Raw genomic sequence first — 26056 nt, 5'->3', positions numbered from 1 at the left:
AGTCATATGTTTTTTTTTTGGCTCATGCTCATCTCCATAGATTCAGGCTTTGTAAGTGCCATACACATTTTTTTTCCTCTGAAAAGAAAGTGGAACCATTAATTTTAAGTGTTTTATATTTAATTATCTGAATAGTTGGTTTAGTTACACCTGGTATCCAACTTCATTTTTAACTGACAGGTTTGTTAAAGTGTTTATTGCATTTTCAAAGGGTTTCCTCAAGTCATACATCAGACTGATTTATGAACATGGAGGGTTCTAATTCTAATTCAACTAAAATGGATGTAGATGAAAGTTGAAACAAGTTTTGAAACTTTACAATATGTTCATAAGACAGGATTGGATAAGTTTAATACTATCACTGAATCAAAAGGCAGAAGATGAGAATTTCTCTAAAACTAAATCATGTGACAACAGCAATTTCATAACAAAAAAAGTTAAAAATTCTATGTAACATTGAATGCATGTAACATTGATGCATTTTACTTAAAAAAAGCACTGTCACTGAGACTGAAAACACTGATACATCATGTGAAATATGTACAAAGTATTCTCTTGAAGTTAGATATTCTTTGTCTCCAAGAGGCATTTGATGAATGTAAAGAAACTTTCAAAAGTATTTTAAATTGGTAATGAAGGTATATTGTCCATTTTTATACCTAAGTACATTTCTGCAGCAAACATTTATTTAGCAGATAGATCACAGCTGTGATCAATAATTTCTGAAAAATTCCTAAGATTTCATCTTCTTTTTTAATTATCAAAGATTATAACTGCACTAATTTTACTGGAGTTCATCCCAAACTGACACTAAAGATCGAGAGTATGTATATATAGTATGTTTATTATCTTTATAGCTTCAATAAAACCTGGTACGTTTGATCTAGTCCAACTTGCTACTCAAGCAACTAATCAACTAAAATATATTAGCTTCACAAATTTGACAGACAAACACCAACACAAATTGGTGTTTCAATTATTTTCCATCGTTTCATTATTTCTTTCAGTTTGTTCATTTTGGCAATATATACCAGGGTCCATACAAAATTTTCAAAACAAAAAGTAAGGAATTTTTAAGGAGTTTTTCAGGTGTCAGGGGCTGAACCCCCCCCCCACTTGCCCGTAAAAAAATTGCATTACCAGACTAAAAATAAAAGAATTCCCCCACCGTATGAGGATTGATTTTCTTTTAAATGTCCTTTTTTTAAAATTTCTAGGCCAATGATTCTAAGATTTCAACTTTCAGAATTAAAAGTATGATGCGTAAGAATTTACTGAACAGCTGCTGAAAAGGAAGAGGCATACCATGATCGCATGCATGAGTAATAAGCTACTGTTTGAGAACACAAATTTGAACAGTAACACAGCATTATGATGAGGATTAGGGATTGAGAAGTTCAGTAGGAAAGAAGAGAGTGTGAGTTGCGGTAGTAGTATGGAAGTGATTCAAATAAGACGAAAGTGAAGTACTGAGTTTTCAATCAATTTCATTTTTATCTGGAGCTCATTGCTTTAGCTGCGGCTATTCCTGCGAGATAAAGATATCAGATTTAAACCAAATGAGAGTTAAATCACTGTAAACTGTTTAAGAAAATATGCTAATAAGCTGCAAAATAACTAACTTCATTTTTCATTCAAATCCTTACATACATTGTTTTTTTTTACGGAGCCACAAAATGTATTTTGAAATCATGACAACTTCACATAATATGCATTTGTGAATAAGTCAAAAAATTTTTATTAAAAATTAAATATCATAGAAAAGTTTATGAATATAGCTATACTGGGGGAAGGGGGCACAGCCCTCCTGCACCCTTCAGCAGCCAATCCCCTTTTCTCTTCACATCATATCTTGTTTATTTTGCCCTACTTTGTCAGAGTGCTATGAAAAGTGGCACGTGAAAGTATCAGCTTACTGACAAATTTTGTAATCTTAAAGCAACAAAAAACCAATGAGATGCATCAAGCAAACCCCACCCAAAATGAGTCAACTTCCGATGGGGTTCTCCAGACTGGAGCCCTGTTACGCCCCCCGATGATCAAGAAAAATTTCTATTAATATTCATTTTGCCAAGGAATAAAATCCAAGTGCCACCAACCAAAGAGCGAGAATCCAATAATTTAATTTGTATTCATTTATATGAAATCCAGGACCCAATTTGCAGATTTTTAGTGAGGCCCCAGACTGGATTTATCCTGGAATTCTGCTATTGCAAATTTCACAATGTTAAACAAAAAAAAAAAAGATTCATCCAGGACCCACTCGAAATGATTGGATTGTTAATGACCCGCCAACACACACAACCAGATCTGCCAACCTCATGAACAAAAAGATCCTACTCTATCCATAAAAAGCATAACACGATCCATTTTCTTATTCATGAAAAAAAGGTGGGTTAAAAAATAAAAAGCTATATAACTCATGAAAGCATAAAGGGTTGGGGTGGCATGCAAATTTTGGAAAAATGTTGATCCATCAAATGGATGCTAAAGGATTGAGGCACCACTCAGTATACTGCATAATACAGACAGAGGCGGGTTGAGACATTGTTTTACCGCATAAGTCGTACCAGTAAAACTACTGGGAAAACTCCCAATGGTGTTCCAATTTTTCTCACCGCTGGGCGTGGGAGAATATTCGGCTACTGGTTCCACGGATTGATGTCAATCACTGGAACTGACCAGTTTGCGACACAGGCAGAAAACTTCAATATTAGCGATTTGGTAAAAAATCATATTTTTTATCAGAAGCAAAAGCGTATAATCATATTAATTTGCTAAAATTGTTCTAAACATGATTAAAATCGGTTGGCAGGTATGCACAACCATTCGATGTTCTAATCCCCTCCCCCCTGCTTTCATGTTTCCTATTAGGGGCCATTCAAGTATTACGTCAGCATCGATGGGGAGGGGTTTCTGATTTGCTGACTTTTTATGATGGGGAGGAGGGAGGAGGTTTTGGATAATGCCTATGTCATCAACCACCCTTTATGAAAATATGAAATTTTTTTACTGGTATCTTACTCGGTGCGCCAAAAACGAGAAAAACCTTTTGATAGTTTGTGGGCACTTTAAGTAACATGCCTCTACGTGCTCCCTATCTTACATGGGGGGCATTACGTTTCTGATTCCACCAATATGCGTTAGGATTCAGAGGGGCAGAGCTGATGACGAAGTTTTGCTGACAAGGGGGGAGGGGTTCAAAAATGGCTAAAAATTTGCTTATGTAATACTTCCTCTATACTTGGGAGAAGCTTCCTCTTATTTTCCTGGGCAATGCTATTCATCATCATGGGGCAATGCCTATTCTAAGAAGGATTATCCCTTCAGAGAAAAAAATAAGGACTTTTTCAGGAGTGGGTGTAAAAAGTGAAGAGTAGGGCCCTTTCAGAGGGAAATGAAAAGTTAGGACTTTTTACGGAGTTTGTGAGGATGTACGAACCCAGTATATTCGTGCTCAAGAACTTCTCGCATATAGCATCAAACATGTGTCTTCTCTCTGAAGCATAATGCTGTAGGCTTACTCTTGAAATAATCAAATGACAGAAATTAATCGAAGCACCAATTTGTGGAAAATCCCTCATCATCTAGCTCCTTTCAGCAAGTAATTTAAATTATGGCGAGATTACAGTATGAAAGTGTGATAAAAGATCTTTTATAGCTTGAAAAACAACCAATAAGTCTATTTGTTACATTTGCTTGAATGTACCAATGCACATGTTGATTAAATTTTTCACATTTGATAAAAGAACTTTTACAATGTAATCTCGACCTTAATGCTCATTATATCGCAGACATTTTTACAAATTTTCTCCACATTGAAGTTGCCCTATACAAGGTGCATAGCTAATTCTTTGACTCACAAATTGCTGACGAATCGTTGATCCTAGAGGCATACTTTCAATTAGAAAAAGTATCCAAATATTGTGTGGACCTCAGATGAGTAATTCATATTGCAAAGGGTTGTATAGTCAATAAAATAAAAAAATTAAATTTTATATTGACACCCTATGCTCAAAAACTCAATTAGAAAGTTGTTGCCCTGTCTCTCCTGAGGCCACCAAAAGAAATTCTACATTTCTAAGTGCAATATTTGCTGAGATATTTGAATTCAAAAAAGAGAGAAACATTGGGGGTAAAACAGCACAAACTAATATAAAATGCTTTCCCCCATTTTTTTTTAAATATCTCAGCGAATATTGGAGTTAGAAATGTGGAATTTCTTTTGCTGGTCTCAGGAGAGACAGAGCAACAATTTTCTAATTTGGCATTTGAGCACAGGGAGTACATATAAAAAGTTTTATTTTATTTTAATGACTATAAAACCCCTTTGCAATATGAATGACGCATCTGAAGCTCTCGTGTTATTTGGATACTTTTTCTAATTGGAAGTATTCCTCTAGGATCAATGGTTTGCCAGTAATTTGTGGGTCGAGGAGTTAGCTGTGCTCCCTGTATATGACAACTAATGTGAAATTTATTAACTTAAAAACAGTTTTGAAAAAAAAATCTGGCAACCAAATTATAAGAAAAAAATTAACATTGTTTGTGCATGCATGCTTACAAAATAATCTTCTAAAAATGCTCATTTCTCATCAAATATTCAATTGTTTCATCTCAAATTTCATTATAATTTGTTTTCTATGAATTCTCAAATTTCTTGTAAGTTTTGTAAAATGTGATTGGAACTCAGCATGTCATAAGCGAAAATCATGCGATGAAATTGGAGTTTTTAGAATGCGATGTGAATTTGAGTGTTATTTTCAGGAAAATGCATATGGATATTGCGCAAAGCTAATATAAAACATTTTGTGAAAATTTCAAATCATTTGCAGCTATTTATGATACTGGGTTGATCAAAAATATCTTCTTATTTAATTTCTTGTTGGTCCTCTAAATGCACTGGTAACTGAATCTTCACTGGAAAGTGTGAGTATAAATATTAGGTTTACATGGCCGAAATTTCAAAACAGTTCATCAAGTATTTTCCTAGAAATTCTTGAAAATGTCAAACTCCAACGTGAACACTGACTTATGACTATGTAGTGTATATATCTATTATTTCAAGCTTTTTTTAAATTTAAAAAAAAAATGTGTTCTTCAAACAATTTTTTCTCAGTGACATCTTATTTCTTGATTTAGAGCAAAACTGCTCCCTCCTGTCATAGGGAATTCCTATCAATATAACTAACTTTTGATGCAATGAAAAAACACAGCTTTAAGAGATATGGTAGAATACACATTTGAACTCAATCTTGTAAATAATATAAATGATTTTGCACATAAAAAATGCATAGCTTAAAAAAATGGGAGTATAAACCTGCTGAATTCTTCAGGCGAAAATGATGCTCTATTTCTGGAAGAAACACTACTACTTCTGACATGAGTGGACCCTCTAGAACCCTTATTTGTGGGTTTTCAATTTTCACTTCCTAAAAGAATAAATATACACAAAGAATCAAGAATTTTTATTGAATCAAATAATGATACAAAATCTATAAACAGTATATATTTTTAAATCCCATCAAAAACATTTCATGTAAAAAATGTAGCCAACTCTTTATATTTTTTACCTGTAAAAAATTGTGATATTTGATGTAGAACCAAGTTTAATGCTGTTTGATAATCATTCATACTATCATAGTTAACAATGTCATTTATATAATTAAATAATTAATCTCCCTTTAACCATATTTCTGTCAGGCATATAATATCTATACATTGTGGCAACGACCTCAAGAATACCAGAAAATTATCAAAACTGGACTTTAAACTTTATATATTCAAGATAAGCATATTTATGTTCTTGTTGCTTTTTAGAGAATACTTAAAAAATTATTTACATCACATATTCCCTCCAGAAGAGGTTGATGTTGGTACAAGTTTATTATATCATTTTCATTGTTCATCACTCTTCCTCATCCCTTATTCTTATAATTCTAGTCATCAAGTCTTCAGAAGAAAACTGTTTCATCTTCTGTCCAAGCATATTTGAAGTCGCTGCCCTTTCTAAATTCTCTGGCGAGAAAAAACAAGTGTTTGCTCTCCTGTGAAAGATGTTCATTTATATATATTCTATTGGATGCAAAGTTGGGGTTTATTGTATCAGCTGTCAATTCTTGAGACTTCGCTTTTTGTATCCACGGTTCTTTTGAGTGTTCACTTGCAAATCTTACTATTATAGGTTTGGTTTTATTTGCATTTCTTGTGGGTACTCTATGCAAGTTCTCTATTTCTGTGTTTTATTGTATCACTATTTCTTGCTTTATTGCATTTACAATTTCTATGACATTCTCTGAAAGCATCTCTGGAACTCCATTTATTTCAATTTTGTTTTTCCTGCTCTTGTTTTCTATTTTCTATGTCATTTATTCTAATTTTGAACCCCTTCACTTCTTTTTCAGGCTTAAATTTTCCGATTTAATTTCCTTATCAATAGATTCAATGTATGATTCCATTTCACATATCTTTTTCCAGAGATCTTCAACAAACGATGAATTAAAAGTTATTGCCTTTGCAGACGTGCCAACTTTTGAAATCCAGAAATCCGGAGATTCTCCCCCCCCCCCCGACACTCGTAGAATCGATCAAAAAAAAATTCATTAAAAATTTTCGAAAAAATAGAAATTTTTTTAATCAATTAAGAAAAAGAGTTACATTCCCCCCCCCCACCCCCTCCCAAGGCAGGTTCTGGATTGCCCCTGAGCAGAATATAATTCCATGTCTTTCTTTCAATGCAGAATAGAGAAATCACATCTACATACTGTTCATAATGTATAACATAAGTGTTTCCTTTCGTGGATGCTATCAGTGATTGATAATCTTGGGTATATGAACTCTTAAAAGTTTTATATATTTAGCTTTATATAGCTTAAAGTTTTATATTTTCTTTCTGAAGATGTTTAATCGGAAGAAACAATTAAAAAAAATTCAAATTACAAAGCTGCCGATGAAAAAAACGTGTTTACCGAACGGCTGTTAATGGAATACAATAATGATTATACAGGAATTTCGGCAACCAAGGTCATGCCCCTGATAAATGGTTGCCGATAAACGCTACGAAAACGAAGTCGCGTCTTTGCCAGTTGCTTAAATGCGGTCACAGAGACTTTTTTAAGGCTGTTCGATGGAAATGACTACGGCTGTCCTCTTTAGGTGTTTTCCCTAACGACGACGGTAATCATTGACGCCCTGACAACGTGAAAGCTCACGTAAAATCTAATTTTCTGCCAAAATCCGGAGAAATTTTAACAAATCCGGAGAGCGGGAGGAAGCATGAAAAATCCGGAGTCTCCCGCCTAAATTGGGAGAGTTGACAGGTCTGCCTTTGCTACGTTAACTGTTTTACTGTTCAGCTCCTCTTGTATTGTATGTTTTTTGACACAAAATAAAGTGTTCCGGACTCTGCCACGAAGCTGGGCTGGAAGAGATCTTGGCAACAGGATAAGTCCAGTGGCAAAATTCTGCCGTTCATTCATTGAGCTCCTCTTGTTTTGTCAGTTTTCTGATTGCCACAGTAAAATCATTTCTCATCTCCTGTCAAAGCTTCTCAATGATTTTTTCCAGTTTATCAAGTTTCTCGTCAAAGCCTGCTTTCATTTTTTTGATTTCCTCTGCATTTTCACACTTGGAGCACAAATAAGCATCTTTTTTTACTTTAGCCATTCTATCTAAAAGCATGCTCACTTGTTCCTACACAAACAGGGTGTAGCATCACTGCAAATTTTTTGCATTGAAAAACTTCACCCCTGTCCACAATGGCACCTTTATAATTTTCACATTCCATATTCACCCCCAATTTTTTTATTTTCTGAATTGTTTCAGTTTTTGTCTCACAGATGCCACTACGATTGTTCTCTTGATGTGCAAATTTGATACACGTGCTTTTTAAGTTTACATTATATATTTTAATAAATTCACGTAAATTTTATCATTTTCAGGTACTTGGTACTTACATTTTTCAGAATATGATCCCTATCAGGCAATATTTTGTTAAGATTTGTCTAATAAACAAAAAAATTAGAGAGCTCTCGTACGTACGTGTTTGTAAACAAAGGCGGTGTTGCCATTCATTTGATACATTTTGATACATATTTAGTATTCAATTAAATGGGCCAGAGCTGTCCTCAGGGATGTGTGATGGATGCAGCCACACTGTGCCCTGTGCTTGAAGGAGTCCCGCATATATGATAATATGAATGGAAAAAAATGAGTTCATTTTTTTATACTAATTAAAACAGGGTAGCTGTGTTTCTACCACAGAAATGATAATAAATAATAATACAACAATAATAAATACAGACCAAATAATGCAACATACAAGTGAGAATCATTCGTAAGTTGGAGCACTGCAATTATTTTCTTTGATGATGCAAGTAGTGGTTTTTTGAGAAAACTTTATCATCCTATGAAAATTTGCTCACAAATTTTTCCACAAGTTAATTATTCATCCTAATTAGACAGATATTACCTATCCAATGTAGTGATGATTAAGAACCTGCTATCATCAAAAGCAACGACAAATTTTAAGGTGCAACATTTTCAAAAAAATTGAAATGAATTAAAAAAAAATAGTGACAATAATAAGAAATATGGTGACAGAAAATGAAAGGAAAAAAATAATTGGGTCTGAAATCTTTGAATGACGAAATGATTGGTTAGTTTTCAATTATGTACAGACTCTTAAAGGCAATGGCTTCCACCAGTTATAATAAAGAATAAAATTTATTCCAAAAGGAAAAGACTGAGAAACTCTTCCCAGTATGTTAGTGTTGCAACATGCTATTGTTGCATTAAAAAGAAAGGATAAAATACTCTCACCACAGAGGCTTGAATTTCCCTACTTAAGAATTGCTTATAAACTCTATTCAGGTGTAGTTTGCTACTTCATAGGAGCAAAACCAGCTGCCTGGCAGTTGAGTGGTTAGGGAACTAGCTTCTCACTGTGCAGGTCTGGGTTCGAATCCCGGTTCGGGCATGGATGTCTACTAACACTAACAAATTCCCTGGATGGATCATGCTGATCCCTTGGGAATACGTGAAGATCACGTTATTATTATTATATCAGGGGTTGATAACCAAATCAACTGGTAAGCTATTTAATGACTTTTTTACATATAAAAATTTAACTATAATGTATGAAGAGTAATCCCGCTATTTCATGTTCTTATACACTCATGTCCATAAATTAAGGATAACGCCAGCTCCGGCAAATAAAGGTTCAGAAACAAAACAAATGTTACTTATTCATAAAGCCCATTTATTAAACAAAAGATAAAGAACAAAAACGATGGTGTATGTATGATACCATTCATAAAAACGACGATTTTTGCTCCCTGGACAATTGTAAAAAATATCTCCTTTACAAAAACTTACTATTACATGGTTGGTATGATGGTTAATACATTGTATGTCTCCCATGCGATGAAATACAGTCCGTACAACGCCTAGGCATGCTGAGTATCAAATAATCGATCTGATCTTGGGGAAGATCACTCCACTCAGCAAGCAATGCTCTCCGAAGTTCCGGTACACATGTAGGAGGTCGTTGACGGGCTGCAACTCGTCGACCAAGCATGTCCCACACATGCTCTATCGGATTAAAGTCAGGTGAGAATGCTGGCCATTCCATACGGGTTATATCCTCAGATTCAAGGCATTCGTTTACAATGTTTGCTCAGTGAGGACGGGCGTTGTCAGCCATAAACACAAATTCTGCACCCATGGCACCCCTAAACAAACGTACATGTTGTTCCAGAATGATGTCCCTATAAATTTGGGCTTTCATGGTTCCAGTTTGAACATGCAGATCTGTTCTGGAACCCAGTATAGTTCCACCCCAAACGAGTAATGCTGCACCACTGTAACAGTGTCGTTCAATGATGTTGTCTTGATGGTAATGGGTACCTGGCGTTCTCCATGTGAAAGTCTGACGTGAATCAGACTGCAAGCTAAACCTGGACTCGTCGGAAAACATCACACAAGCCCACTGTGACGATGCCCACATTGCATGTTCTCTACTCCAGGCTAATCGCTGCCGACAGCGAGTTGCCATGAGCGTAACACATCTGACAGGCCTGCGAGCATATAGACCAATATCTCCCAAACGTCTGTACATGGTTTGCCTTGAAACTGTGGTACCCGTGGCTGCAGATAGCTGATGAGACAGGTCGGATGCTGTGCTCCGTCTGCTTCTTTTGGTAGTTACTGCCAAATACTGGTCTTCATTCGGCGTTGTAACTCGGGGGGCGACCTGTACTGTAACATCTACTGACATTTCCGTTATCTTGGAATCGTTGCCAAAGCCTAGAGATGACACTTTGGGCAATTCCAAGTTCCTCGGATACTTCCATCTGAGTATGCCCACATTCCAGGCGGCCGATAATTCTACCACGTAAAAAATCATCCATATGCATCCTCTGTGTCATAACTATTCGCTTATGGCACTGAGCGCCTGACAGAACTCTTGTGAACAATTTTACTTCTTTGCCACCATTCCTTATATACCCCTCTCTTACACTCTCGTCATTGTAACGTACTATCGGCAACATCTGGTGGCTTCCTGAAATTTGCATATCATTCTTGCAGATGTGTGTGATAATTCTACAGGTGAAATTTTTACTTCAGATTTCGATTTCCGTGAGATTCTGGATTATCCTTAATTTATGGACATGAGTGTATATTACTGCCAAGTCTACCAAAAAAATATTTTTCATTTTGTCTTTTACAAAATTGTAATCATTTGAGTACAATCACAAATATCTTACAATATGTATGATATTGATGATTGTATATGAATGTTTATGATTGATGAATGTTTCATGATGATTTTATTTCAAATATTTTCATAGAATAATTGTATAAATAAAGATTTCACAATGAATTGAAATTAAGTAACTATCTACTGGTACATGATCTATGCATTGTCAAACGCTGCCTTATACTACATCATTTTGAACAATAAAAATTAAAAATGGAAGAAACAAACAATATTATTAAGTTAAGGTAAGTTATATAGCATGCAGTGTTTTTGAAAGTCTTGAATCATACCTGAGCTTCCGCGTCAGGAAGAAATATGTAAGCACCACTTTTATCTTTTCCTTTACTGCGAGTTCCATATTTAAGAAACTGAATCTTCATATCAACAGAAAATTCTTCATTTACATTAACTTGCTGAAATATTTAAGAAAATATGATCATCATTTAATGGATTGAAATGTATTACAAAATGTATGAAATTCATTTAACTAGGATGAACTCATAACTTATTGAGCTTATCAGTTTTTTCACAAGAAAAAAAAAGTATCATGAAAAACCTCTACTTAGAAAAGTTAGTTTTCTTTCGTCAATTACAATCATACTAAACCTTACTGAATTTTTTTCATGATGAATGCAATTAAAAAAACAATTGTGTATTTGAATGGAAACACCCAACTTATATAAAAGAAAAGTATTATACCTGAAAACAATGTTATGGTAAAATGTTGACTTGAGATAATTTACCACTGACATGACATACCATAAATACCAGAACTCTGCGGCCGTATTTATACTGTTGCCAAGATCTTTTCTAGTTTGGCCTTATGGCAGAGTCTTGAGTACTCCTATGTTTATTGAATATCAACAGTCCCCCTCCCCTTTCCTATCAGATCTATTTCTCAAAAAAGTATGTCCTGAGATGTGTAAGAAAGATTTATCCCCCGATCGTTTGCCCAAGATTCTGTAATGGCTATAAGATCCAGGCCCTCCACAACCATCATACTTTCTAAAAAACCGTTCTTATTACCCAAGCTCCTGGTATTAATTAGCACACATTTTAATATGTCCTGTGATTTAGTGCCAATCGAGAAACCATGAAAGTCAGAGGTGGGTAATTCCCCATCAATACTGTTGCTATTATCATTAATTAACCCACATTCCCATCTATGTGGTCTGGGAGTAAAAAACCCAACATAAGCCTATCATAAACCTCCCAGACCCCCTCCTATTCAGATGAATCCCATCTCAACAAAGCCATGTATCGGTAAATGCAGGAAGCTCCAAGAACATAACCCCAAGTGAGGAGCAAATGTCCTTCAGGCCCAAGTTGAAATGGTGGATCCTACTCCTACCCCTTGGCAGTACTGGAATCACTGCCACATATGAACCCTCCTCCCGAGCAGATAATAGTAAGTCCCGGTACTCTCACAGAGCCCCACTAATATCGGCTCCTACCTGATTCGTTCCCACCCATAGGATTACTCGCCCAGGGAGCTTTTGACGATGAAAAATGTCTTGAACATTGCTAATCTTCCCCTAACACTAATCTTCCTTCTTTATTTATTTATTCATATCTCAACAGACAAGGATAATAATACTTAAAAAAATAGGAGAAAGAAAAATGTTAACAGGAAATAAAAATAACGTAAAATACATTACAATGCAAAATATATTTAAAAGATTGTACGAAAAAATTAAGTACAATAAAATGCTCAACACTGAATCACGAAGAAAATACACAGTAAAACCTCGTTAAGTTGTCACCCTGATAAGTCGTCACTCCGGTTAAGTCATAATTTTTCTTCAGACCCTTCCAGCTCTCAAAGACCACAATGTTATTAAATCCTCGTTTACTCGTCGCAAATTTCAGTTAAGTCGTCACTATGAAAAAGTTTGAGAAAGAGGAACAGACTACTTTTATTTCTCCCATTAAAAAAAAGAGCTTGTTAACAGCATTGCCATATGCTTAAAAGTCACCATAAAATCCTATATACCCAAACGAAACAGTTTAAGTAACGAAAGTTACACTGGGGAAGTTCATTTGCCGATAAGGTTTTTGGAATGTTGGGGACTGTTCAAGCTAGATCTCATTTCTGCCTGGGCTCCATTGGAGAAACTGGACAAACAGCGAGACACCCAAGCTCTGTCGCAAGAAGCAACGTAAGCTATTCGCCCCCCCCCCCAATTTATTGATATGTGAAAGATTACATATAGTGCAGGGAAATACAAAAATTATGCAAATCGAAGAATCAAATTAATCAAGTTAAAGTCAAAGTGCAATGGGAACGGATAATAAATAATCATAGAAAGCATGGACTCTACTAATTTAGGGCTTGAAATTTAAACAAAATGTCTTTGTTGAAAAAAATTAGACATTCTTTCCCAAGCTGAGGTCTTCTGTTTACTTTTCCCTGCCCAGGGACCTTCCACCAAGTCAAAAGTGTTCGAGATTACTTTGTAGTTGCATCATGAACTACTGATGAAAAATTCAAACACTAAAATTAAATTTGATGTATATGTGTAAAAATAATGTGCAATAGAGAGTTCTGTTATGAAGAAAAGCTACCTATTCTAACAGTTGCTCTGTTAGTCTAAATTAAAAATTACTAGTATAAATCAAAGTGTACAGTACATTTCACCACAATAATTTAAGTAATAAGAGATAAGAAAGATAAAAAATTGCTATTATTTTTTATTTCGTAATCTATAAATTTTATTAATATATTGTTATTTTGATTCACACTTTAATAAATGTCATATTACTTTAAATTTACACGATTTTCATAACATTGCACATTAAAACTGACGGAACTCTGCTTAAGCAGTCATAATTTTTTGATAACTTGAGGTGACAACTTATCGAGGTTTTACTGTATATGTACATAAAGAATACAACACACCCCAAAAAAAGCATTAAGCTACAAAGTGTACTTATTAGTATTAGCTAATTATCTCTATTTAAGGAACAAAAAATTACAGAGTGTACATGGGAAAAAGTATACAGTGTTCGCTAACACTAACATCCAAAAAACCCACAAATTTATATGAAAGAAGCGGAAAAAACACCAATCTAGAAAAATAAAGAAAACACTGCAGAGTATGACCCAAAAAAAAAAACACCAAATAAAACTCACAAGAACAAAGAAAAGCACAAGAAAGACACAAAATGGCACACCGACGTGACTTCAGTAATCTATCGGCAATGGTTCCGTATAAAACGACTGCTATTGGTCGGTGAGAAGAGCATGATAAAAGTAACTGCACATCATTTGAAAACTTTTTGTAACTGAAAGTATGTGTCGAAAGTCAACGGTTACAGATATATCCGCTGTGCAAACAATTTGGGACAGTCTGTATAATGAATAGTCCAATACCATGAGGTAGTAAACACAAAATGATTTTTTTTTTATCCAGATAAAAGTTTTTAACTACTCAAACATTGATACAAAATGAGTTTTTGAACCCTCAAAGTAAGCAAAAGAAAAATTAATAAACCACACATGACCCCACCTACACCCCCAAATAACCAAAAAAAAAAAAAAAAACAATTTCTGCTTACTAAATTTGTATTACTTGGCAATATTTCGATATGATCCCCTTTTCATTAAAAGAGAGTTACACAAATTTTGTTGACAAGATTTGGTAAAAAAGTAGAAAAAAGTAAGACAAAACCGAAAAATTGGACAAAAGGGGGAGGGGAATTTTTACGAAAGTAGAAAAAGTTAGAAACTGTCTACTATATACAGGGCTCAGCATGACTCATGGCCTCAAAACTAGTGAAAATAGTGACCAAAATGTTTCAAAAAGTGACCAAATAGTGACCTAAATATTTTTAAAAAGTGGCCATATAATGACCTAAATAGTTGTAAAAAGTGTCCAAATTTTGACAATCTGCAATCGTACGAACAGTTTTCACTAAACTTTGCATTTCAATAGAACTCTTACAAATTGAGTATTTTTACATTATAAGAAATAATTAAATCAACTAACCATTTTACTAAACAGGAGTTTTGAATACCTTAGCAAATTTATTAACAGCAAGAGAGAGTATTACATTACGCCAATTGTAGGCACCAGTTGTAATGCCTTTCCTCATGCTGCTTTCCACAACTCATCTCAAAATTAATTTAAACAGTAGAAAGTTTTCACGTTTAAAGAAACAAAACAAAGAAATAACACAAAGTTTGAAGGAGAGGATTTTTTTCCATCCACACACTAGTGGATTTTTTATTCATGTTATGCTAAGAATGGCAGCACACAAAATACAATTTTCTTTTACCTAGTACAAATTTTATTTACAAAGTCTGTATAATCTGTTCAGATGTGTTTTTCACCTCGTCTGAGTCATTACAAGTGCAATTAAAAACAGCAAGTGCAACAAATAATTTAAGTCGTATATTCACTGTTTGCTGTAGAAAATGGTGCAGCCTGAATTTTGCTAGCACATGTTCGGGATTCACTATTATTTGTTCTTCTCATGTATCGGCTGAGGGATATTTTCAATTCTATATCCCAAATTGATAATACGTTCAACAATGACATTAGAATCTTGTGATGAATTCTTCAGACATAATCTACAAAAAATATTTCATGATTTGAAGTGTTTCAATTTAGACTATCGCTACTAAACAATCTTTAGAAAATGTGTCGTTTTCAAGACAAAGTGGTAGAAATACTTCGCTGCTTAACCATCTTTCAAAAATGCAGCGTTTTCAAGACAAAGTAGTAGAAATACATTGATTTTGTTAAGCAAAGTTTATTGTATCTATGTTAAGCATTCCAAAAGTAACAAAGCTTGAAATTCTCAGCACAACAGATGTTTTCAATACTTATTAGCCATCTCCTGTTCAACATCAAGAATATTTTCTTAAGAGCTACATGAATGACAACAATCCCATTTTTTTTTTCTTATTGACCTATATACAAATCTACTCTATAATATAAAATCACAAACTCAAAAAGAGCCTGTTTCTAAGCAACTGAAACTAGTGACGATTTTATGTAATGGAAGTCAGTGACGTTTTTGTGTTAAGAAAATCTGTTACATTTTTGTGCTACGGAAATCTGTTACATTTTTGTGCTACGTAAATCTGTTACGTTTTTGTGTTACAGAAATTGGTTACAATTTCGGGTCAAGTTTTCATTTAACTCTTGTTGATTCATTTAACTCTCTTGATGTTTGATAAAACTTACATCCACTTGTAAGAACGTAAAACTTAGTCATAATCCAAGTTTACAAATCAAACAAATAAGCATACGTTAAAAAAACCTCATGACATTTTGTTGACTCACGTCACGCTGTTTTCCTCTAATTTCTCAAAAACCCTAGACATTTTTTCTTTCAGTGTTTTCAGACGAACTTGCCCACTTTCGATGTCTACAAAGTTTTTTCTCTTTATCCCCACTTCTATCATTTTCTCTGCAGTGTTCAGCATAATTTTTGATGATGACAACTGAATTTCCAACTCCCTTTCTTCTGCTTTTAGTCTTTGATTCTCACCTGGTCGTGAAACTTTCTTATCAAAAGTTTTTGGTGCTGAAGTCTGTCTTGGTACTTTTGATGCGAGCAGTGCCGTCTTAACGCATGGGCCCAACTGGGCACGGCCCGGGGGCCTCAAGAGAAGAGGGGCCTCACAAAAATGAGACCCGGTTGAAATTTTCTAGGATTTACAAGGAAGGGCCTCCGAAAAACTACTTGGCCCAGGGGCCCATGATACTCTTAAGACGGCCCTGGATGCGAGCTGTGAACAGCTTTCAGAAGGATTGGCATCGAGATCAATATCTTTAGCATTTTGAGAATGACTCCACTCCTTACTTCTGAATCAATGCTGAATTATCTCTTTCATTAATTCTGGAATTATTTCCTTTATTAATTCTGGAATTTTCTTCAAATTTTTCTTTCATTAATTCTGGAAGTCTTTCTTTCATTAATTCTGGAAGTCTTTCTTTTATTAATTCTGGAAGTCTTTCTTTCATTAATTCTGGAAGTCTTTCTTTCATTAATTCTGGAAGTCTTTCTTTCATTAATTCTGGAAGTCTTTCTTTCATCAATGTTGAATTATCTTTCATTAAAACTAGAATTTTTCTTTCATTAACTCTGGAATTCTTTCTTTCATCAGTGTTGAATTATCTCTTTCATTTATTTTGGATTTTTCTTTCATTAATTCTGGAATAGTCTTTTGTTAATGCTAAAATTAGCACTTTCATTAATTTTGGAATTTTCTTAATGCTGGAATTATCTTCCATTAATACTGAAATTATCTCTTCCATTAATACTGAAATTATCTCTTCCATTAATACTGAAATTATCTCTTCCATTAATACTGAAATTATCTTTCATTGATTTTGGAATTATCTCACCAATGCTGAAATTATTTTTTTCATTTATTGTTGTAAACTCCTATTTATGCCATAAGAAAATAATGGGGGATTGTGTGTGTTTTCACTGACTCACGTGATCTTCCGACGAATGATGTTGCGGATGACGTTCTCAGCACTGCCAAGGCGAAGACCGCTGATGCCATACTACCTCCAGCTCGATGGTGCAAACAGTGCGTCCGTATTCCAAGATTCCGAAAACCCGCGTCGTCTCCAATTGGTTAAAAAACCCAAACTTTTTTTAGCTTGAAATTCAGTTTTTTAATCAATCGGAGACGACACTGGTTTTCGGAATCTGAAATACGGGCACACCATGTTCACACCCAAATGCAGGAAACCTTGGCAGAACCGGCATCTTGATGAATTCTACAAAAAAAAATTGGAACATACACAAAGGTTTTCTATAAGTTACAATAGCAACGCCGAGGTTGATGTCACAGCAAATGACTCAAATGACGTCATCGAAAGCGAAAGTTGAAGAGGGAAATTTCAGAGAACCCCGATTGGCGCAGAAGCACCAAATTTTCTCGGAAAATCAACGTTATGGCACAGTATGTAGCAAGAAATTGCTAATGGCGCAATTGGCGCAGCAATCCCATCCCAGCTTATAGCTTCTGCTGCCCCTCTCCCCCGGACCATTAAATCATCCATGGAGGAGGGGTGATATTGGCCATATGGTAGGGTGGGAAACTAACCTACAGCTGTTTGGAAATAGTGGAGGTGTAGACACTGTTTTGGGAGAGGCGAGGCAAAGGCATTGTGGTTGAATGTTCTGACCCCCCCAATGCCCCCCTTCCACCTTGTCAGGAAAAAAAAACATGGTGGGGACTGAAGTGAAAAAGAAGAACTTCTTTGCTCACAAGCAAAGAAAAATAGGGAGAAATTCACCATGAACACAATTTTGGAAAACAGCCACCTGCCAAAGACAAAAATTTCCCGCTGAACTGTTTTCAAACCAGCCCAATTTGGCAGGAAAACCGCCAATCTGGCAACTCTGATAGGGGATGTTGCTTTAGCTGTATGAAGAGAGGAAGAAAATAGGTGACCTTGAACCTATAACCTTCTTCCTAGAATAAAAGAGAAACATAGCTACACCAGAAATACGTGAGAGACAGAGGTCGCGTTTTCTTTTCGCTAAAAAAGTGGGAAAAGTGACCTGGGCTCGAAAATTACGTAAAAAAAGTGACCCGTGCCGAGCCCTGCTGTATATTAACATAATGAGATTTTCTAAATTTAATTATTTATAAAACAACACACACAGGAATTATAAAAAGAGCTTATATTTTATATATATAAGAGCTACTTCTCAACAAGAAAGACATACCCTGAGTAAGCCATCATAACCTGAGAAAGTTGCAGTGATAGAATTTGACTTGACACTAAACTCATCAGGTGGCTTCACAAGCTGAACTATAAAACCACTAGATAAAAATAGCAAAAAAAACAAAATCTTACTTGATAATAAAATAATATGTACAGAAGTGCCTCACCATCTGACACCATTCTGTCACCAAACTTATGTCTAATAAGGGTAAATTAATATAGGTAAATATACAATATTATTCAATTTAAGTTTTTTACCATATTGTATAATAGATTAAATTACAGAATGCATTACTGTTATATGCATACATATGATTTGTTGTACAAATACATATGATTTGTTGGGCCTTAGATGTTGGAAAGGATTTCTCTTCATATTTCCTACCTCTTCTCCTCATTACTTTTACAGCAATGATTCTCAAACTGTGTGTCGCTGTGAGCTGTCGAAATTTATATGTGCTGGTTTGGTGCTTCAAAGACTATTGTTCTTTTTCTTAGTTTGACTATTGTGGGGAGCAGCGGATAGACATTGACCAGAGCAAGGGAGCCATTTGTGACAAAGGTTTGAGAACCACTGCTCTACACGGATGAGAAACTATCAGGAGGTACTATGAGAAGGTAACCCGTCTCAACACATCTATTTTTGATCCCTCGTAAATCTGAAACTGGATTTGTGAATGCAGCTTAGGTGATTGCATTTATACAGTAACTTGTAGAGTTGTTTTAGCTTCATTTCACAATGAGCAAAGCAACAAGTTTTTTTCAAGTTTGCAGTTCTAATGGACTGGAATGTGAATGTAGTTCATTCAAACTAAGTAGAAAATATTGGGTGGGCAGTTCTTGGCTCAGCCGTTGTGTGGTCATAGTGACAGACTCACATTGCAAGAACCCGGGTTCAAACTCCACTGGCGACACAGTGGATCGGCTTAAGTTGGTTTTCTGTGGTTTCAACTTCAAAGTTAAAAAGTCTCACCAGAGAGCAACAGACCTACTATAAATATTCAATAATTATACTTCACTCATACTTTGAAAAATAGATGGCAGCACTAACAATTCATGCACAACACTAAGATAGACAATTGTACAGTTAGGTACACATGCACACTTCCTGCACAAATCATTTGGTAGTAAATTGCCCATGGCAATAGACTGGAATTGTGTTCAATTCGAAAGAAAGAGTTTAGCTCAATGCAAAATGAAAGAACAGATGCCAAAGATCAAGGGAGCATGGCATACAAATATCAAAGAGCACAGAGGTGTTGCAAGAGATAAGAAAATTAACCCCTTTTAGCAACAAATTTGGATGATATATAGTTGAAGTACCACTCTGATATATCTTAGAAACTACTACTTCTTCACTGCACACTAACTCTGGTTTTATCACCATACAGCAATTTAGTACCGTTTGAGTTGGGTTGGAAATGTAGTTCAGTAGGGAAGGAAATCTGTATTTATGTCCTTTTTCTCCCCAAGATGGAATTCTGACTTGATGACAGCTTTCATGGTGGTAGACGTAGCGAGCATCTAACCACGGCGCCACTCAGGTGCTCTATCGCAGAAATTGTATCTTTGTTAACATTTAGAAAATGAAGAAAACAAGATTATTGGAGCAGGTGCTTCATTCTCCATTCCTTGCAACTACCCTTCCCTATTTATTTAATATACAAAACTTTTTTTTTACTCATCAATCCGAGCAAGAGAGTCATGACAGCAAGAGTCTTTTATTGTCATGCTGACAGTAAAGGAAAAAAAAAATCCTGCTCATAGGGCAGGGTTCTTAAAAATTTTGACTGAACGATTTCCCTGGTCAGCAAGTAACTGAATATTTTCTAAAACATTAAATTGATACAGTATTATCCCTACCAAAAATTGCACATTATACAATACCTATTTTAAAAAAAAACATATCCAGATTTACATTTGATTAGGACAACAAATGTTATCTCTTCTATCCAAAAAAAATGAATGATAGTATGATTGAATGTGCAACTGTTTAATTTTGAGATTAAATTTTTTTGATTACTACTTTAGCCAGCACGCCAGGAAACAAGAGTTACAGATTCCGAGTGATTCTTAAATATCCAGACTCTTCAATTTATGAAATAAGTGTAAATGTTTGATTTTTAAAGATCTGGTAAAGTTGATTTTTCAATCTGGTAAAGTATGTTCAAAATGTAAAAAAAATTAATTTGCTTGAAAAATTTGCTTATTTTATATTATTTAATATTAATACATTAAATGTATTCAGTGAATTTGGTGAATGTGGCCAGCTTGTGAACCATGTTTGTTTCTCTGCATCTTAGGGTCCTATCTGTTTTATTAACTTCATTCAGATAGGTCAAGCTTCATTTTTATTTTTATTTTTCTACTGCAATCTTGATTTCATATATTCATTCTCATAGATATACTATATCTTCCAAATTAGAAACACTTACACAATTTGATGAGATAAACTGAGATACACATAGAACATGTGCAAGATTAGATTGAGCAGTGAGATTTTTGAGCATGCAAAAAATGCTGTGAAATATTCTAATGGAAAATTTTTTAGTCGATTAGACAAAGAAAGAAAACAAATAAAACTGAAGACTAATGAAATTCCAAGAACGCTGAGGAAATGGACGGAATAGCTTGCAAATGATATAGATTTCATGAAATCTAGAAAACACCAACCTGCTCCATAGCTTGTGATAGTTAAATAGGTACAACGGATGCTTAGGGGAGTTATTTTGCTGACCCTGTGAGGTGGAAAAAAAAAGGTAAAAGATGATAACATTAACTATAATGACAAATCTAGCCTTACTAGTGAAGAAAACAAATTAAGTGAAATTAATTACCTCAATGTATCTCGTATCAGCATGATTTCTGAATGTGTGATTTTTATCAAATTTCTGGTGAAGTATAATCAAAATGTAAAAAAAATTAATTCATTTAAAAAAACTCACTTATTTTATATTACTTGATACGAATATATTGAATGTATTCAGTGATCCTCGATAAAGCTCACTTTTCCACCAACATGCTCCACCATTTAAAAATCTGGTTCCAAATTTACAAAAATAAGCAAGAGTGAATGAAAAAACAGCTTGAAGAAATAATCAAGTGTTTAGAAATTTCCCTGACTTTTAATGACTTTCCTGTCTGATCCCTGACCACAAATATTTTCCCTGACTTTTCAGGTTGTAGGAACCCTATGGGACTATCAACAAAACATTAAGATGATGGCAGAAACTTTTAATTACCCATTTCATTCATGCCTAAAAGCAATGCCATGCAATCTTTATTCTTCTTGAACCCATTAATCCTTTTTTTAACAACAGCCGTATTTGGCATAACTCTGTAAACCAGAGCTTTTTTGTTACAATTTAAAAATGTCCTTTGGATTGTACTCTAACAATTGGGTCTAAAATATTCTGAAGTCATTCGTCATACACTGTACTGTCAAGGGAAACATGGTTCTCATTGCAGTGTCTCAAACATTCAATTGTTAATGGGATCAAAACTTTAGTTTTTCATATGCACTTTGATAAAAACAATTTGCACTCATAAAAAATATATTGCATGAAAAAAAAATTCACTATATTTAAATTTCTTGAACATGAAAAAAAATATTTAAACATGAAAAAAAATGATGAATCCAAGAAAAAATATTATCACTTGTATTGATTACTTCCCACTATAAAACGGGTACTTTTTTTGCACTTGAAAACGGATATTCTACTAAGTATTCATTTCATAGTGGAATACTAAATCCAATAGAGCTTTTGCAATGATTAATTATTGTTATTACAAATTGTTAATTAATTATGACATAACAAAAGTAAAATTGTTAATTAACTATTATACTAAAAGCAATGGAGTTTTTGCAACAATTAATTATTGTTAATCATGACGACAAACAGTGAAATAATTAATTGATTACACTAAATCCAAGTTTTTGCAATGTTTAATTATCATTATCACTAATTGTTCATTAATTTTTGACCTGATGTAAGTGAAATTGTTAATTAATTAACAATTTCATTTTTATTTTGCCATGCTAGCTCGCAGATCACGCAGGGACATTGGGCTCTTGTCAATATAAAGATTATCACTATAAAAGAACTGTGACTGCTCCTTACAGAGACTACCCCATATACCCCCATCTTGCCACGTTCATGATTGGGAGACAACCCGACTAAACTCCTCCAACTAGTAGGCTGATAGTACGTTTTACAGAACAAAAAAGAATTGATATTTAAAAGTGAAATATGCAATCAGTTAATTATTAATGAATTATGGTTATTAATTAACAAGTTTCAGGAACAAATAATTTCTTGATGGTTAATTGATTCCATAAAAACTGGCTTTTACTGCTCAAAGTAAATTAATGCATTATAGTTGTTAATTATTAAATAATTGTGTGTGTATATATATATATATATATATATATATAACTAGCAGTGGTATATTATATATATTATATAATTGTTAAATAATCATAACTAGCAGATACGTAAACTGGTTAAGTGCAAAGTTATTGAATTTCATGTCCAAAATATTCAAATTGAATTGCACATATATTTCCCATTATTTACATAGTGCGATCTCCCAAACTGGTAAAATCATGTGCTATAACACATCACATACCCAAAATTTCAGAAAGGAATGTATATTAATTCATGGGATGCTTTTACTTGGTAAGGATACAGGTTTTTCAATCCTGTTGGAATCCCAGGAAACCATTCAAATATGAGCATAAAACCATTCAAATTAAGCTTGGTCCACATAACTGAAATTGGATCTTCTCTTTGTACAAGCTGCCATTATTTTGCCATATTACTTGAATTTTATAAACATTTATTTTTAATGTTTGACAACTGAGCTAGAAAAATTGTGCACACTTTTGTAATTTTAGATTGTTTTTAAAACATTTTTATAGCATTCTAATTTTATAAATTGTCACACTCAATCATCGTTCTACTTTTCAGGACATATCAGGTAATTTTCTGTTAAAACGGCTGCAGTTTCAACAGTTGAATATTAGTGAGCAAAAGTGCTAAGTATGGTAACCCATGACAATGCATCACGTTTCTAGGCTATGATGTTATAGATGGGTTAGCAGAAAAAAAAAAAAGAACATTGCTTATAAGAGAGTTTTGATTGTTATTTAACAGAACAAGCTATATATATTACAAAGTTATGGTTTGCTAAATTCTTTGAATTAGTTTCATAGAGTAAAAAAAAAGTAATAAAAAATGGAGATATTATATAGCCGTGATGAGGATAACTTTCATTAAGCTTAGCTGTGAACCGGGCGTCCATCTTTGTTGATATCTGGAAGCATGGTTGGCTTTGACCAACAAAAACTTTTACAACCTGAGGTAAAGCATTATAATTGATCAAGTAATTTACTCTGAATGGTAAAAGCCCCTTCTTAATGAATAAATTTACTATCATGAACTTATTACTCCCCAACACTTATTAATTAATAATCATAGTTCATTAATAATAAACTAATCATATATTATGTTGTTCCTTAAGAACAACTTTTATACGTGTGTACTATCAGCTACTTGTCTGAGATGCTTAGGGGGCCATCCCCCAACAACGAACATGATGAGACAGGGGTAAGGAGGCTTCACACCCCTGGAACATGACCACAGAGAGCGGTCACAACTCTCACTATAGTGATTATCTTGAAAGTGATTCACATAAGGGATAGCTGTTCCAGTGCGACAGCGTGAGCAATGAGCCATCATGGAGAATAAAATAAAAATAGTTAATTAAAAAAACAAATTCATAAATTAATTAATAAAAATTAACCATTTCTCTTTAATTTTGTCATGACAGCTCGTTGCTCATGCTGTCGTGTGGGGGGGGGGACGACGACGATCTATTGAGTGAATCAATTTCAAGATAATCACTACAGTAAGAGCAGTGGCTGCTCCATTTCATGGGGTGATTGTTACAACTAAATTGGTGAGTTTCAGATAAGTACAAAAATTGAAGTGCTCAGCATATGCTTCAATATGTTTGTTCATATATGTTAAACTAAGCAATTTACAACCTCTCCTCTGAGAGCAATGTTATTTTTGTGATTTCGATAGATAATGAAGGATATAAACTTTTTTAAATGTTAAAATATGTTTTTTTTCCAAACATCTACAAATTGTGTTACATATCTAATTGTGTAGCATTCACTCCAATGATTTGTAACTGAATCTGGTTTCTTTTTCGTTCATAGGCATGAATATTAAATATAACTGCTTTTTATTTTTACTCAATCTCTATTCAAGAGGTGCATGCGTAAAGTACAGGAGTTTGTGGAGAAAAATAACCTAGACAAAGCTGTTGCAGGCCGTGTCTGCAAGTTGTTCAATGATAATGTCTTGCCCCATTTCAGGTAAATCTTGAGGTGGCAGAAACCTCTTTGGACAGCTTTTTTGTGCGACATGGGTCCACTAACTCAGAAGCTGGTCCTAGTGCCAAAGACCAAGAAGGGAAGTGACCACAAATAATGCCTTGATACCTTAGGTCCTTATGGAGGGGGATTCCCCTTTCCAAACAATAATACCTGTACCACTCTCTCCCCATTTCGCCGTCTTCCATAGGCCAAGAAGAGTCTTCAGAAAGGTATGAAAATGTAAATGCCATGTTAAATGTTCATTTATTCTTTACATTAATTTTTTATATTCATTTTGTTAAATTCTTATTGTTTTTAGTATTAAACACTATATTTATATTCTTTATAAAATGTGTTTTTGGTATTATTTTAGTGTCTAGAACGAACTAATTGGATTTACATTTATTCATATGAAAATAATTGCCTCGTGATTGTCAGTTTTGGATTTCACCGGTTGTTTTTGCACAGATTATCGGCAAAAACAGAGGTATCACCATACAGGTAAAGAGAGGAATAATTCAGGATAGAATCACAATTAGCTGAGCGCAGAAAAGAAACAGGAAATGTAAGTAAAGTACAGAATTATAGACCAATTGCAGCTGCAGCTTGAAAGTAGTGTGTTCTTAGAGCAACTGTGGGCATTTTGTGGCCAATAGATTTAAAGGTACTAATATGTCTGCTGAAGCAATGCAGATTTCTAACAAGAATATATCTTTGATTAGTGAAGGGATGGGAAAGACACACACAAATCACTTATATGATAAAAAAACAAATGAGCCATCTCTCTCTCCAATAACTAATGATGGTGCAAATATGGGGCTCATGGCTTCACAAAGCAATTATATGATAATTACAGACTTACTCAATCAAAGGAGCAGATTCTATATTGAAAAATGTCAGAGCCGACCGATAAGCAGCTGCATCATCATCAAGTATGAGTTTTATATGGTAAGTTGCAAAACCTAATGGAGGCACTTCACTTAGGAACCATAACTGTAATGTACAAAAAGTAAAATAAATAGTAATGAAAAAAAAAAGTCCTCAATCCTATATTTCAAAAAGAAATACATTTAGTTTTTATACCTTCATCTATTTCTTCTTAAATTTTCTTCATTCATTTCAGTCAGTTAAGAATTTATTTGGAATTTTTAGCTTTATTAATTTTATAGACTGCATATAGATAAATATGAAATATAATTTTGAATCATTTGT

At 34.1% G+C, this 26056-nt stretch overlaps 1 protein-coding gene across 3 annotated transcripts in view; it reads right to left on the bottom strand.

Annotated features, from left to right (window-relative positions):
• The window catches only part of LOC149080091 (alpha-mannosidase 2x-like), a 141821-nt gene that overhangs the window by 40801 nt on the left and 74964 nt on the right, over nt 1-26056 (bottom strand). For all 3 annotated transcript variants that reach the window (XM_089239076.1, XM_089239075.1, XM_089239077.1), the window contains exons 14-17: nt 25707-25837; nt 18461-18557; nt 11050-11172; nt 5321-5432 (exon numbers count right to left, since the gene is read on the bottom strand). In XM_089239076.1, the coding sequence (XP_089095202.1) occupies nt 5321-5432; nt 11050-11172; nt 18461-18557; nt 25707-25837 (463 nt within the window). The remainder of the gene's footprint in view (nt 1-5320; nt 5433-11049; nt 11173-18460; nt 18558-25706; nt 25838-26056) is intronic.

Source organism: Pholcus phalangioides, unplaced genomic scaffold (genome assembly GCF_987345545.1).
Source record: "Pholcus phalangioides strain wild (caught in Gottingen) unplaced genomic scaffold, Ppha-v1.0 ptg000011l_1, whole genome shotgun sequence".
Classification (NCBI taxonomy): domain Eukaryota; kingdom Metazoa; phylum Arthropoda; class Arachnida; order Araneae; family Pholcidae; genus Pholcus; species Pholcus phalangioides.
The sequence above is the reverse complement of the archived record's forward strand: the minus strand, read 5'-3'. Positions and strand labels throughout refer to the sequence as shown.